Here is a 12,878-nt window from a genome sequence, read left to right on the forward strand (position 1 = left end):
AGCTGAAGAGAAGCAGAGACTTTTTGACTTTAGAATAAAATTTAGTCAAAATATTCCAATCAAAATCTTCCCACACAGGATTCCTACGATATAAAAAGTAGTTTTTAAAAATGAACCTGACAATCATAGTAATTGCTTCTAGTGCTACCACATGAAAGCTGTAAGCAATCTTTTTTCAGCTAAAGAATCAGAGAATCCCAACAATATTCATTACTATGTCAGTTATCTCTACTTTAGAGACAAATGCTAAAAAGTGTACTTTGTGAGATGTTTTGTGAGCTGACCAGAGTTGTGGTACATAAGATGGGGTGGTTATGTAAGTATTTTTAATAAATAAAATAAAACAAATCTTTCAAAAATATGTGGACACTAAGAAGAGAACATTTCTTACTTAGGCTTAGGTAATCCTCCAGTAAGAAATTCCATTTTCTGGTCTTCATATCTGCAAGGATCATAGTAAAGAATCTGGCTTCAGGCTTCAAAGCAGTAAAATGAAACACAAACCATGAGAAATAGCCAGGCTTCAAAAATAGTATCACAAATGCAAACTTAAACTAGAATTTTCATATGATTTCATTCATTCTTGTAGCTTCCTTAAGTATCAGAAGCAAAGACTAAATCAAGGTACGGTAACCACAGCTGCACTGCTCAAGTTCAGATCACAGCTATCTCACCATAAATCCTGGAATTCACTTGCTTGAACACTCCTACGATGCTGGCAGCATAGCCAATATCGACTTCAAACCGAGAATAGGAAATCAGAACGCAGCTTCCTGTGAGGGTTGCTGATGGTTTCTGCCAGCTGGTACATGTCTGCAAGAGGGATCTCAGCTGAGAACTTTGACCAGCAGAAGATGACTCTCCACCCCCAGTCATTTTCTTCATTCCTTCCAGGGATGCCAAAGAGATGGAGGGGAATTGCTCTACTCTTTTCACTGGGGGATAAAATGCAGATTTCAAAGAAGAAGAAAGAAAGAAAGACAAAACAGATAATCAGAACAAAACCATCAACTCCCAGGAAGAATGGAAAAGAATCAAAGAAACATGAGAGACTTTCAGAGGCGGAAGAAAAGCAGAAGAGGACTGACATTACTACCAGTGCCCACCACTGCCCACTGAGGAAGCTAACAAAATGTATCACAATCAGTTACTCCCCTCAGAATTCAACCTTGTTTTATGATTTGAAGAGCACTTAAAAATAAACCTTTACAGCTAGTTGAAACTTTCCAATATTGCAAAGTTGCCACTTTGAAACATTAAGCTACAACCTCTGGGGTTGTGTTTGGGTTGTGTTTTTTTGTTTTTTTGGTTTTTTTTGTACAAGCCTGGTAAATTTCCAACAGGTTAGACAAAACAGTTGAAATCATTTTAAACTATTCATTTTTCAAAACACTGGGTTCTGTTTCTTTGAACAGTTCAATATAACTCATTTACGAATAAAAGTATTTGTATGTATCCTGGAATAAACGTATGAATATAAACTATTTCCACCACTAAGTAAACAAATAGCATTAATCATCTCATGGGCTTTCCAAAATGACATATCTCTGCTGAACTCTTCCAAACCTGGAGGATTTCCAAACACAATTCCAACTGACTAATTACTTACTGAGATGGCCATAGTCTTCAAGACTGAAATTCCATATCCTTGTTTCTGGATCTGAAATAAAATAAAGTTTTAAAAAAATATTTTGAAGTCAGGAATATTCCATTAGAATATTCAAGAAGGTTAGTTTAGGGTACTAGTGAGGATACCAGGCTAGATACTGGTAGACTGCAAGTTCTTGTCCCACCTTAGACATGAAACCACTGGGTGACCTTATGCCAGTCACTCCCTCTGTGCCCTAGGAAGTAGGCAAGGACAAACCACTTATAAAATCCTGGCAAGAAAGCTGCAGAGACTTGTCCAGGTAGTCGCCAGGAGTGAATACTGACTCAAAGGAACAATAAAAATAAGACCATTGGCATAAGAAATCAATCCCATTAAGGAATCAGAAATTAGAGTAGAGTAGAGTAGAGTAGAGTAGAGTAGAGTAGAGTAGAGTAGAGTAGAGTAGAGTAGAGTAGAATAGAATAGAATAGAATAGAATAGAATAGAATAGAATAGAATAGAATAGAATAGAATAGAATAGAATAGAATAGAATGAACCTTATAGATCACCTAGTCCAACCCACTGCTTAAGCAGAAAACTATACCATTTCTGACAGATGGCTGTCCAGTCTCTTCTTGAAAGCTTCCAGTGATTAAGCATCCACAACATTTGAAGGCAAACTGTTTCATTGGTTGATTGTTCTCACTGTCAGAAGATTTCTCCTTATTTCTAGGTTGACTCTCTTCTTGATCAGTTTCCATCCATTGTTCCTTGTCTGACCTTCAGGTGCTTTGAAAATAGGTTGACACCGCCCCCCCCTTCTCCCTGTGACAGCCCTTCAAGCACTGGATCACTGCTATCATGTCTCCCCTGGTCCTTCTCTTCCCTAGAGTAGCCAAGCCCAGTTCCTGCAACCATTCTTCATATATTTTAGCCTCCAGCACCCTAATCTTCTTTGTTCTTCTTCTCTGCACTCTTTCTAAAGTCTCAACATCTTTTTTATAGTGTGGTGACCAAAACTGGATGCAGTATTCTAGGTGTGGTCTTACTAAGGCTTCATAGAGTGGTATTAGTACCTCACGCTATCTTGATTGAATCTCTGTGTTAATGCAATTTAGGATTGCTTTGGCTTTTTTGCCTGTTGCCGTACACTGCTGGCTCATATTGATTGTCTACTAAGACTCCAAGATCCCTCTCACAGTTACTGCTTTAATCTACCATGGAACTGAACTTAAGAGTTTATCACATTCGACATTTTAAGCTGGTGGATACTGCTTCTCCATCATTGCAGTATAGTGTTCTCATTTACCCACTATACAGACCACGTATTCTCGGCAAAACAATTGCACAGATATGATTATCCAACCATTGTATAGCAGCTTTTCTTCTTTAGTTACTGTTCTACACCCGATTGTGAGTACAGTACAGGTAGTACTATACTTGACTTACAAATTGTTTAGTGACAAGTTACAACTGGAAAAAAAAATGACATGACCCTTTTTCACACTTGACTGTTGCAGCACCTATAGTCACGTGATCAAAATTTGGATACTTGGCAACTAGCATGTATTTACGATGATTGCAGTGTCCCTGGATCATGTGATCCCTTTTTGTAACCTTCTGACAAGCAAAGTTAATGGGGAAGCCAGTTTCACTTAACAACCATGTTACTAACTTAACAACTTCAGGGATTCACTTAATAACTGTGACATGAAAGGTTGTAAAATGGGGCAAAACTCACTTAACAACTGCCTTGCTTAGCAACAGAAATTTTGGGCTCAATTGTGGTCATAAGTCAAGGACTACCTGTATGTGGGAAAGGAAGATACATCAAGAAGGGATATAATTACATATGTAATTAAATAAGTATATATGAACTCTGCTGCTTTTTTTATAGCCCACTAAGCTTAAAAATGCAACATGCTTCCCAGATTAAACAATTTAAAAACAGATTCAATTTTTTATTTAGAAAAATGTCAGGAACAGACCCTGAGAGGGACGTCCTGGAGGGACACTGGGGAAGGAGGACATTTTTGTGCCTTTAAAGTTATATAAGCTCTAAAACGATGTCACCCACAACACACCATTTTTGGAACTTTTTCAATATAGGTAGCAATAACAATAGCACTTAGACTTATGTACTGCTTCACAGTGCTTTATAGCCCTCTCTAAGCGGTTTACAGAGTCAGCCTATTGCCCCCAATAATCTGGGTCCGCATTTTACTGATCTTGTAAGGATGGAGTCAACCTTCAGCCAGTCAGGATTGAACTGCTGGCAGCTGGCAGAATTAGCCTGCAATAGCACATTCTAACCACTGTGCCACCACGGCCAATATCAAAGTAAAAACATGATTATTATTTTTTTTAAAAAAGGTAAAAACCTAAAAAAATAAAGCTATTTCTGGATTATTTACAATATTTAGCATAATCCCAATTAGAAAGGTCTCTAAAAACACAGTGAATTTAACAATAAGAGCTATACTTACCATATTTTTTGCTTGGCAAGCTTCTAAATATCTCAATGAGCTCTGTGTTGTATCCAATCTCAACTCTGAATCTGCCTTCAGAATGTTTTACACATTTTCCTTTGAGAATTCTGTGATTTTTTGGTACAGATGTCTCAGGAACATTGCCTGAAACCCTAGAAATAGTTGGATTTTGTTCTCTTCCACCCTTAACAGGAGCCAAAAGGGGTTTTGTACCATAAAATTGCAATGCACTGCTCCCTTCCTTCATGGTGGAGTCTAGATTTCCGGTACCTGCCTGCATTTGACAATCCCTTGCAGCAGTTCCACCTGCATCCAGCCATGTTGCCTGTCTAAGGAGACCCTGCTTGCTGACAGATTCGCTCTGAATCTGTACATTCTTCACAGTGTCTGAGTTCATATTAGCATCCAAGATAGTCTGATACTGTTCTCCAATATTCTGGCCCGCTGCACCGCATATAGGTGGCTGCAATGTATCAGAATTCCGTTGGATTAGCTGATCTTGTCTGCAAGAACTCTCAGGAGAATAGCAATGAGAATTACTCAAAGAGCCTTGCGCTGCTGACGAGGGCTTCTTAGTGTTAGCCAACTGTCTGTATAAATTTGGGCTACAGTCCACTGATTCATCTTTTTGTTGGCCTCCATACAAAATAGTTGCCTGTTGATTTGAACTACAGTGATCAGAACGGATCTGAGGACTTTTCTGCTCCAAATAGCTGCCAGGGGCCTGGAGGGGATGGTTACCAAGGATGGTGCGACAGCTTGGCTTCTTCAAAGGCTGCTGCAGGTTTCCTTGACAGCTATCAGGATTCTGCATGTCAGAGTGCTTCATAGCAACACCGCCCTGCTGAGCTGCCAGTCGCTCTGCTCTCCTTGCCAAAGCCTTTTGCCTGTTCTCCTCAATCTTCCTGTTCTGCTCTTCAGTAAGGCCAGGCGACATTTTCTGTGGGTGCTTACCAAGAGACGCTAGAACTGGAGATGAAACTACAATAAAAACCAGCTCTTTTAACAAATTGGAGAAACCTTAACTAATCATAGATGTTTATAGCATCTATTAAGGGATTTATTGCACAACAAAATAAAATCAACCTTTTTGAAGCAAATAGCACACTTCATTAATAGAAAATGTAGGTGGGCAATGCAGCTAGCCTCATCTTTAAAGAAGCAGCCTCTCCTGTTGGTTAGAAAAGAGAGAAGATACTTCTTCTGAGATGGTGCTTCATACATTTCTTTTCTATTTATTTATTTATTCGTTCGTTCTTTCAACTATCTTGCAAAAATGTGTGAAATGAAAAAAAAACCACAAAAAGACATTGAAACTGTAAAATAGATACAACTAAATAACAAGAGGAAAAAATACTGTATTTTAACTGAATCCAACATTTTTTTTTCTTTTTACAACCCTGTCATCTCTTAATTTGGTGTAGATTTGGGGTGACTGAATGCAACTGAACGTTTACTGGCCAGATGCCCTTCCTGATGCCTACGTGGAGTTAGCAACAGATATTTTCTCTTTGCGCCCTGAGAGAGAAACATGTGCTGCTACCTAGGATTGAACTCTCAACCTTCCAAATGGGAAGCAAGTGTCACTACTAGGCCACCACACCGATCACAATTGAATCTAGCAATAAAAACATTAAAATTTCAGTCCTATAATTTATGAAGGGCATTTCAGTGAGTCTAGGATATTTTAAGTCTCTCCCTCCAAAGACAGAGGGGGACCTCAGTTCTAGAAAAGGAATGGCAGTCCCACTAGCTAGACCAGACCACAAAATTTACCCCGCATGAAAGCTAAGATTACTTTTATTAAGACTGGCTATAATAACCAAATTTTGCATGTCAGATTGTGCTGTATCTTCTCCCCCTTCACTCCAGTGAATCTCCACTGCTGGCAACAGGAAGGAACTATTCACCATATAAAATAAGCCAAAATATGGCTTGATGTAATGCCCCTTACATTTATAACTGAGATAGATAACTCTAGGAAATTTGGCTAAAAGCCACAAACACTTTTTTCAAATATGGAATTAAGAAAAAAAAAACTGACCCCAAATCCAAAGGAGGCAAGTTTGCTACAACTCATCTACATATTCTGTTAAGAATCTCAATTGTGTTTCAAAAATTGAACACTTATAGGAATATTAGCACTTTACTGAAAACTTTATCAGAGTATAAAGAAATCCAGGATTCATAACACATGGAAATCTCCCAAGTTTAAAAAGGTTCATTGTTAGCAATTCTGTATCAATTTACTTTACATTGAAATTTAACTTTAAAAAAAAAAAATTCATAATATATTTTTTAAATAAACTAATGTAAAGCCAGGTTGGTTTTCATTTGATAAGCCATATGAATTATCCTTTTAAAAAAAGAGTAGTTGACACTGCCAATGTAACATACTTTCTTATACACTATTAGTAAGAATGTGATAACGAAACCTACTCTACATCACAGTGGCAATGGACAAACAAATTCCATGCATCTATCAGAGAGGAGAGGGGAGGAAAGGAAAGGAGGGGAGGGAGGAGAAGAGAAAAGAATGGAGAGAAGAGTACTTCCACAGTTTAATAAATCAAAGCAGTAGTTTTCTTAACTACACATCTGACCTAAAAAGAAGGTAAAATAAAATGCTAAACAACAATCCAACTCATTCCACAGGGTTATGGTTATAGAGAAAATAGAAGGAGAAAGAAATATTAGGTATTTTTGTTGCCTGCTTAAATCATTTATAAAAATAATAAAGGCAGGATAAAAATTAAATAGCTTTAAAAGAAACTTTTCTAAATGATATACTGTCGATATGTGATAAGTGGTTAAACTGTCAAAAATGTATAAAGGGATATTAAACCAGCATTGGAAGTGTGAAAAGGAAGAAAGAACTTTTATCATGCATGGTGAACTTGTGAAAAAGCAAAGAAAATTTGGGTGCAAATTCATACAATGATACAAAAAATGTTATGGATTATTTTTATTGGATTTTATGGCCAATAAACTAGAAAATAAATATGGGAAACTTATATTGTATATGGAAACTGTGGCAACATTATTGCACGCATAAAGATGGAAGAACAATGAAATACCCACAGTAGACAATTGGATTATAAAAATGACAGAGCTTATAGAAATGGCAAAGCTGACCAGTTTGGTCAGAGAGAAAAAAGATAAAGACTTTCTTAAAAGACTGGAAGTTTTACTCAGACTTTTTGTTGAAAGAAGAATGGACAGAATTAATCAATTATGGATTTGAACTATATGGAAATCAAGTGCAAAACATTGAAAGTCAGCGCTGACACTCCAAACTGAAACAAAGGCTGATGTAGAAAGGGTTTTACATTGTAATCCGACTTCTGATAGTGCCCCCCCAAGCCCCAAAAGAAAAAAAAAAACAAAACAGAAACCCAAGCCACAAAACTCTGAAATATTTGTAAACATTAAAAATGTACCTTATGACAATCTTAAAAGGCTGGCAAAAGCGAAGAGTTCTTCAGTCAATTTAAAGCGTTCTGAGTAAGCTCAGCCTTTCTTGACATAGTGCATCTTTATTTTATTTTTCTCCAGTGTCACCCTGCAAGCCAACAAACCAGAATAAATTTTGAAACAAGACTTACAATATCAACATGCCAAAGGGAAGAGCAGCCTTATTGTTACAACAGCATTTTTCTTCTTTCAAACCACTTTGAGGTGTCAATGGACTTTGCTTGGTTTTGGCTTGCTACCACTGTGGCGTTATGGGTTGTGCACAAATCATGGTTTATTCTACAAATCTTAATTAAAGAGCCACAGTTTAGCTCCATATGCAAATATATTATCCGTGCTTAGTTTAAATGAAAGCTCTTTATTTTCAGGGCATCCATCCTTTATTTTCAGTTACATCCATCCAAGCGCACTGGTTCACGAAAAAGTGCAATCCGATTGCACCCAAAAAGACATTATCCTGACACCCCCCCAAGCAAAGGCAAAACGAATAAACTTTTAAGGTTTATTCCGGACTTTTCTTGGGTCCCGGTAACTCTATTCTAAAGCATTGACCCTGATTCCCCCCACCCCACTCACCCATCCACCCTTTTAAGCAATTAAGCAACATCCAGCTGCTATATCCCACCAGCAAGTAGAAGCTGCGCTGCCCGAGAAACGTCCGGCAACTCTTCATGGACCCATCTCCAGGAGCCACCTCCGGGGCGGGGGCGGGGGGGGGGAAGCCTTTCAAACCTCCTACCAGCCCAGCCGTTGACTACAATTCCCAAAAGAACTTCACAAATTTCCAACCCTCTCGCGGCGACGTCCATTAAGGAAAGCGTCACGGAGAGAAACTGCCTCAATGCATCATGGGAAATGAAGTTTTGGTTTCAACTCAGACGCTACGGTGAGCCACGTCCGGATAAAGTTTACGGACCGAGCAAGGAAAGGAAGGGATCGTTATATGCAGGGGAAAGCAAGTCAGGATTAAAGTTAAAGGTGGTTGCTGAAAAGTCGCGACATCTGATGTTCTTAATCTACACCACGTTCGTGGAATAAAACGGTTCTCCATTTATTTTGCTTTATACAACCTTTATTCAATTACGAATGGGGCAAATAATTTGTAAAATATAGATTGTAGAGGTGGGGAATACTCAGAGAAAAACTCTTTATTTGAGCATCTTACCCTTCTCCTAAACATTTGTTTTTGCATTGTGTTTTATGATACCCCCTTTTGCAATGAACAAGGCAGTAATTATAAAAGTTAGTTTTTATAAATGAAGGAAGTAAGAGATGCGAGCTTCCATTTAGTGATCTAATTCTTCACATTTCAACTTAAAAAGCTTCACTTAAAATGCTCATTCTGCACTGTCAGCAAGGCTATATATGATGGGAATTCATGTGTTTGAATTATCTTGCACAGGAGAAAATAGTAAATCTGTAGTATATATATTTTATGAATGCATTTTATCCATAGAATGATGGGTTTTCTCCCATCAAATCAGGGACAAAACTCAGAGCTTATATCTGACATACAGGTAGCAAGGTTGTCTCTTTTTTATTTGCAGAGAATTACTGTACTATATGAAATTACAACATTCAACCAAGTGAATTCACACAAATGTTCAGGAAAAGTTATGTTTCAACAAATTCTCAAATTTTGTTATATATGTCTACCACAATGTAACACAATTATTTTCATTTAGGACAATTTGTATTTAAAATATGATCCTATACATTTGTAAATAAATCTGTGGAACACATATCTTTTTTAAAATGTATAGGAGAAAATCCCACAATTGATTGGAAGGAAATTAAACAGCCAGATCCACTGTTGAAAGTATCAGACTTTATAATAACCTTTTCTCTACCCACACAAATATGCGGCTTGGATAATTTTTGTCAATAGATGAATGAACAAGTAAATGTTTTTCACCCATTTGTTTGTGTGTAATTCTTATGTGGAGAACAGATTGTGTTTTAAGACAGGTTTATGCAGAAATATTGAAAATTCAAAAATATTCATAAACTTTTAAGCACTACTGTATTTCATTGACTTTCATATGGCTGATCTTTCCTTTCTTCTTGAAATGACCTAGTCACCCCAAACTTGACACATAATTAGAATTCTTCACCAGTTTTGGAGAGCTTTTCTTTCATTCTTTATTTGCCTCCACTTTACATTCCTATGGTTTAAATATTGGACATTGTTTGCCAAGTGTGATATTAGTCTAAATAATAAAGATACGGGCATTATTCATTTCCTAGCTGGCTTTTCATTGCCAAAAGCAGAATGTCATAAATCAGCTAAGATTTTTTGTTTGTTTATGTGTATCCCATCTTTTTTGACAAATAACTCAAGGCAGCAAACATGCCAAACACAGCTTCCTCCTCCTAATTTTGTCACAAAAACATCCCTGTGTGATGAGTTGAGCTGACAGAGAGAGACTGGCCCAAAGTGAATGCGGCTTCCCCCATTGATTTTGCTTGTTGGAAACCAGCTGAGAAGATCTTGTATCACTAGCACACTACTACAGGATGCTACAATCTTAAATGCAAGCCAGTAGCCAAGCACCCAAATCCCAATTTGAAGGGGAAAGAATTAAGACGAAGGGAAAGGAATTCAGACCCGGGTCGATAGAGTTGTCCTGAACCAGCAGGGCAGCCTCGTCTCCAAAAGAACTCTCTGGAGAGTACACTGCCCGCTGAACTTTTATTCACCTCCAATATTACAAAGATTACATCAGTCTCTCACAACCAGGATACACAGAAATAATTGGATACTCAGGTGCTTATGAGATCACACAAAAACAAGATAGCATAAGATGCATGTGAAGTCTTTATCATAGCATTTCCCAAACCTCCCACATGCCAGGCCCCCCTCCTAGCCAGGAGAGTGTTCTCTGCACTGAAGCTACAGAGAGGCCCAACTAGGAAAGCACGGAAAGGCTAAAAGGTCAAAAGCCAAATTCTTGGGAGACCAAATTCTGGCCGTTCCCACACAATTACATGACCACTGAGGTTGTGTGATGGTTATAGCTTTGAGAACCAGTCATAAATCACGTTTTTCATAGCTATCTTAACTTTAAACCATCATGAAATGAATGATTGTAAGTCGAGGACTACCTATATACTTTTTTAAAAAAAATAGCATTCAGCTAGAAAAAAGAATGGTTCAAAAAAGTCTTCCTCCACAGGAATGGCCCCAAGCTTCCCACTTCTCTCTCTTTTTTTACAAGTAACTGGATTAGGAGTGCTTTGAGCTGATGGGGAGGAGGGAATCATAAGAGAACTGGCTGAATAACCACATTTGCTTATTTTATAGATCCTGTTCCTGTGGTTTCTTTTATCACGATGGATCAAATCAGCCACAATTGTTTGGGTTCATGCAATCAGCCTGAATCAGAACAACAAGAACAAGAGCTCAAAACCATAATTATAGCTGAACAGAATGAGTGGATTCAACCTATTTGTTTCTTCCAAAGAAAAGATTATGCCCTCCCGTCAGCTGCTGCCACATCCTTAAACTGCCAAGGATTAAACTGAAGTCTCTTATGTACACACTTTCTGAATTCAAGTCCCACTCATTGCAACCTACCTGATAGCATTTACACATACTGTATTTCTATATTCCTGCTACAGGAGCCAGAGTTACACCATGCTTTTTATGTGAAATGAGACACTATCTGCTTCTCTTCTGCCCATGGAGTTTTCAGTAATGAGCTTGCATTAACTTAGCTTCCCTATGTGCTGCAAAGCACCCTTTTGTCTTTGTATGCAAAGTACAGAGTCTTGGTAATCAGGCCTGACCCCACTTAACTTTTGAAGAGGGATTAGTTAGGTGCTGTCACCTGCTGAGTCCATCTAAGATCTCGCTAAGATTTTGCTAAGCTAACTCTGTTTTGCCTCCCCTGCCATTCCTTGTTACTAGCCAGCAAGATCAATCTTGCCCACAGCAGATAAAACTCTCAGAGGGAACAGAGTGCACTCCAACTCTTTCTACTCACTGGTTTTGGTCTGAGATGCTCAGATTAATTAGCACACTCAGGATTTTCCTTCAGAACATCCTTATCCATTGAAAACACTGAAAGTCTTGCTGTGACACAACATGAGCCGGAATCCTGATGGGGCTCTTGATGATCAGGAGCCTTCAGAAGAGTAACTCTAATGATGACGTGCCAGGGGGATGTAGCTGAGAACAAAGCAATCAAAATTGCCTCTCTCCCATTAAGGGAAACAAGTGGAACAGAAACTCTCTGGGTTGTTGAAAGTCAGGAGGCAGCACAATGGCCTGAAATAAATGTTTGTGGCATACCAAATAGAGGACTCAAGAAACAGAATTCTTGAGAGCTCTTACAGTCCACCCCAGACCATCAAATGAGACCATTTAGTTTGTAAATGGGTTCATTCTTTCATAGAGCAGGGGTATCAAATTGCCGGCCCAGATTCGTCATGTGGAAGCCACACCCACCCCACCTCCGGCAAGGGGAAAAAAGTCATGATATGTCACAACACATCACATGACTTGGCGAGTTTAACACCCCTGAACTAGAAGGATCAGTAGATAAATAGGCTTAGTACATAAAGGACTATGGGCTTTAATCAAACAAACCTCCAAGGTTCAGTTCATATAAGTGTCTAAGCTATCACCCACAAACCATGTTATGGTTCACTATAATGTGTTCAGATGAACATATTGAGCCCACCCGAATAATAAGAGTGTCCATTTTCATTTTACTTCATGCTACAAGCCTCTTTTATGCAGGTCTTTAAGGCCTGTGGTTTTCATCACTTGGACTGAGAGAAAATGCTTATTTAGGAAAGAATCCATGAAGAGGATGCAAATCCTCACATCCAGCCTAAGCTTTATGGAACTCTACAACTTTGCATAATATTGAGAGGATGGAGGGAGAAATTGGCAGGCATGATCTGGTCGTATTCCCCACCCCCAACCAGTAAGGATGACAGTTGTTAGGACCATAATATTAGAAACAGCTCATTAATATCTCCTCCTTTTTTGTTGCCCTTTCAAGTTGATCACTCTTCAAATTAGTCTATCTAGAACATTTGCATTTAAAGGAGTTCATCTAATTAAAGTCAGTGGGATTAAAGGAACTTCATTCCAAGCTGTTAGTTATACAACAGTGAAGCAAGCTGCATTAGCACAATTGAAAGCGAGACCCTCAGCAGGTGGCAGCACTTGCTGATTTTGGTTGATCTGGGAGCTAAGCAGGCTTAACTCCGATTAATACTTGGAAGGGGCTACCTGAGAATTCCACCATTGTTGGCTAGATGGGGGACAAAAAAAATTAATAATCCAAAAGGCAGCAACTGCAAACCTGTA

The 12,878-nt window shown here is 38.4% G+C and overlaps 1 protein-coding gene and 1 long non-coding RNA gene across 4 annotated transcripts in view; both read right to left on the reverse strand.

Moving 5' to 3' along the window:
• Nucleotides 1-8,378, reverse strand: part of SMARCAL1 (SNF2 related chromatin remodeling annealing helicase 1) — a gene marked incomplete at its 5' end in the record, with an annotated part of 37,490 nt that extends 29,112 nt beyond the window's left edge. The window contains 6 exons of one of the 3 annotated variants that reach the window (XM_083350253.1): nt 392-442; nt 675-935; nt 1,610-1,660; nt 4,079-5,050; nt 7,522-7,643; nt 8,181-8,378. In XM_083350253.1, coding sequence (XP_083206379.1) covers nt 392-442; nt 675-935; nt 1,610-1,660; nt 4,079-5,018 — 1,303 coding nt within the window. Of the gene's footprint in view, nt 1-391; nt 443-674; nt 936-1,609; nt 1,661-4,078; nt 5,051-7,521; nt 7,644-7,686; nt 7,704-8,180 lie in introns of those variants that run through there. The other 2 variants (XM_083350252.1, XM_083350254.1) reach the window with 2 other exon arrangements.
• Nucleotides 1-12,878, reverse strand: part of LOC310632618 — a 378,391-nt gene that overhangs the window by 282,798 nt on the left and 82,715 nt on the right. The gene's annotated exons all lie outside the window — the stretch shown is intronic.

This window comes from Vipera ursinii (assembly GCF_947247035.1).
Source record: "Vipera ursinii genome assembly, chromosome: 1".
Lineage (NCBI taxonomy): Eukaryota > Metazoa > Chordata > Lepidosauria > Squamata > Viperidae > Vipera > Vipera ursinii.